Genomic DNA, 2,468 nt, shown 5'->3' with positions numbered 1-2,468 from the left:
CCATTCCAACACCAAATCATCATTTCACCCACACACCCATTTCTCTGCTCAAGGCCAAAAAACACTAACCTCAAACCAAACCAAAACAAAACTGATTTCAATAACATCATCACCTCAAACTCACAAAACCCCGATGTTCTTATATCATTGGAACTCCAATGACACCCCCCGATTAACTCTCTCACATTCAACAGTGTGAGAGAGGGCACAACCTCAACCATCCCATGGAGATTCAACAAACGCTGAAGCTCACTATCCACAAGAAATGGCCATCATCGCCCAAGAAAACACCAAAAGATTCAGAACCAATAACCACCCCTGCAACTCCAAAGCTGAAATGGAAGAAAATCTTCTTTCACACCAAAACCAAACCCAAAATCCAAACCCCCCCAGAAGAGTTCCTCTGCCCCGTTTCCCGTTCCCTCATGTCCGACCCCGTCATCGTCTCCTCCGGCCACTCCTTCGAACGCTCCTCCGTCGAAGCCTGTAAAAATCTTAACTTTGCACCCCAACTCCCCGACGGCACCACCCCCGATTTCTCCACCCTCATCCCCAATCTCGCCCTTAAATCCGCCATCCTCAAGTGGTGCCACACCACCCACACACCCCCTCCTCTCCCCCATAACAACCTTGTACAGCAAACCTCAATCTCCCCAGACACCCCCAACACGAACCTCGTACAAACCTCGATCTCCCCGGACGTTGTTCCCACAGAAGATAAACTCTCCGACAGAGATCCGATCCTGGATTCCCTGGACGAAAACCCACCCTCGAGCAACCTCCGCCGCCACGCGGAAACCGAGGTGCCCATAAGACCGACACATCTGTACACGAGCTCCGAGGAATCCCTAGCCACAACCTCAGCTTCGACGCCGCCGTTTCAGCTCGCCACGCGCCCCAGTTGCTGCTACTACTCTTCCCCTTCCTCGTCAGAAATTGAACCCGCCGCAACCCCAGAAGAAGAAGAAATCATGGAGAAGCTCAAAAGCCCACAACAGAACATAATCGAGGAAGCGCTTCTCTCTCTGAGAAAACTCACCCGAATGAGAGAAGAAACCCGGGTCCAACTCTGCACCCCGCGGATACTCTCTGCGTTACGCTCCCTCGTTTTGTCGAAACATGTGAACGTTCAGGTGAACGCTTTGGCTTCAGTGGTGAACCTTTCTCTGGAGAAGAGTAACAAGGTGAAGATCGTGCGGTCGGGGATGGTGCCACCGTTGATCGAGGTTCTGAAATTTGGATCCCCTGAGGCGCAGGAACACTGTGCGGGCGCGTTGTTCAGTTTATCTCTCGAAGACGATAACAAAACCGCCATTGGTGTTTTGGGTGGTTTGGGTCCGTTGCTTCAGATGCTCCGAGTCGAGAGCGAGCGGACTCGCCATGACTCGGCCTTGGCGCTTTACCATTTGTCTTTGGTTCAGAGTAACCGGTCCAAGATGGTTAAACTCGGTTCGGTTCCGGTTCTTTTAAGTATGGTTAAGTTGGGTCACATGACAGGTCGGGTTTTGTTGATTTTGGGAAACTTGGGTTCCGGGTCGGACGGACGGGCCGCGATGTTGGATGCTGGTGTTGTGGAGTATTTGATCGGGTTACTGAGTGGACCCGACTCGGCCACCGGGTCGGTTCGGGAAAGCTGTGTGGCGGTGATGTACGCGTTGAGTCACGGCGGCTTGAGGTTTAAGGCGGTTGCGAAGGCGGCGGGGCTGGTGGAGGTGTTGCAGAAGGTGGAGAAAGTGGGGAGTGAGAGGTGTAGGTATAAGGTGAGGAAGATTTTGGAGATGATGAGGGCCAAAGAGGTGGAGGAGGAGGATGTGGATTGGGAGGAGTTGCTTGACTCAGGGCTGGGTTGCAGGACTCGGGGCCGACTCGGTGGCGGGTTGGACGAGTCAAGTGCTAACTCGGCCGAGTTTTGAGTACAGTTGAATCTTTTATTTTTTATTTCCTGTAATTATTGGTCTTTTTTTAAGACTAGGTTGTTTTGGATTATTGTTTTTTAAAAAAATCCATGGTTTTATGATTTTTGAAGATGGATGGGAGAATTGGTAAATGGGAGATTTTTTAGCTTAATTTATATGCATTATCAATGTAATATTTCAGCTTAATTGTATTTTTATATGAAACTTGCTAAATTTTACAAATATTGTTCTCTTATTTAAAGAATTTGATTCCCGACTAATTATATTCATTCTTTTAATTTAATATTTAGTAAAAATTGTGTCTTGGTATTTTACTAGTCTCTATCAATTATAACCTTATCAATATATTTTATTTTATCATTTTATTCTTTGCATTTTTATTAGATTTTTAAATTCATTTAATTATTTGTAATAAAAATGTATCTATAATAAAATGATTACATTTTTTTATTTGTAATTATTTTTATAAACTATTTGTTTATAATTTTTCATTTTAATTTTAGTTATCGCAATAAAAAGATGGACAGACGTGTATATATTTATGTGTTTTTC

At 45.6% G+C, this 2,468-nt stretch overlaps 1 protein-coding gene across 1 annotated transcript; it reads left to right on the top strand.

The window, feature by feature from the left end:
* Positions 1-6: 6 nt before the first annotated feature.
* On the top strand, positions 7-2,138 carry LOC137817755 (U-box domain-containing protein 40-like). The gene has a single exon (XM_068620993.1). It carries the CDS (start codon positions 225-227, stop codon positions 1,911-1,913), a length of 1,689 nt encoding a protein of 562 aa, XP_068477094.1. The 5' UTR covers positions 7-224; the 3' UTR covers positions 1,914-2,138.
* The last annotated feature ends 330 nt before the right edge of the window (positions 2,139-2,468 follow it).

Source organism: Phaseolus vulgaris, unplaced genomic scaffold (genome assembly GCF_000499845.2).
Source record: "Phaseolus vulgaris cultivar G19833 unplaced genomic scaffold, P. vulgaris v2.0 scaffold_1123, whole genome shotgun sequence".
Taxonomy (NCBI): domain Eukaryota; kingdom Viridiplantae; phylum Streptophyta; class Magnoliopsida; order Fabales; family Fabaceae; genus Phaseolus; species Phaseolus vulgaris.
This window is presented reverse-complemented; position numbering and strand designations above follow the sequence as displayed.

Excerpts from the sequence above, each read along its gene's own strand:
- LOC137817755 (XM_068620993.1), top strand. The coding sequence starts at position 225 with ATGGAGATTCAACAAACGCTGAAGCTCACTATCCACAAGAAATGGCCA.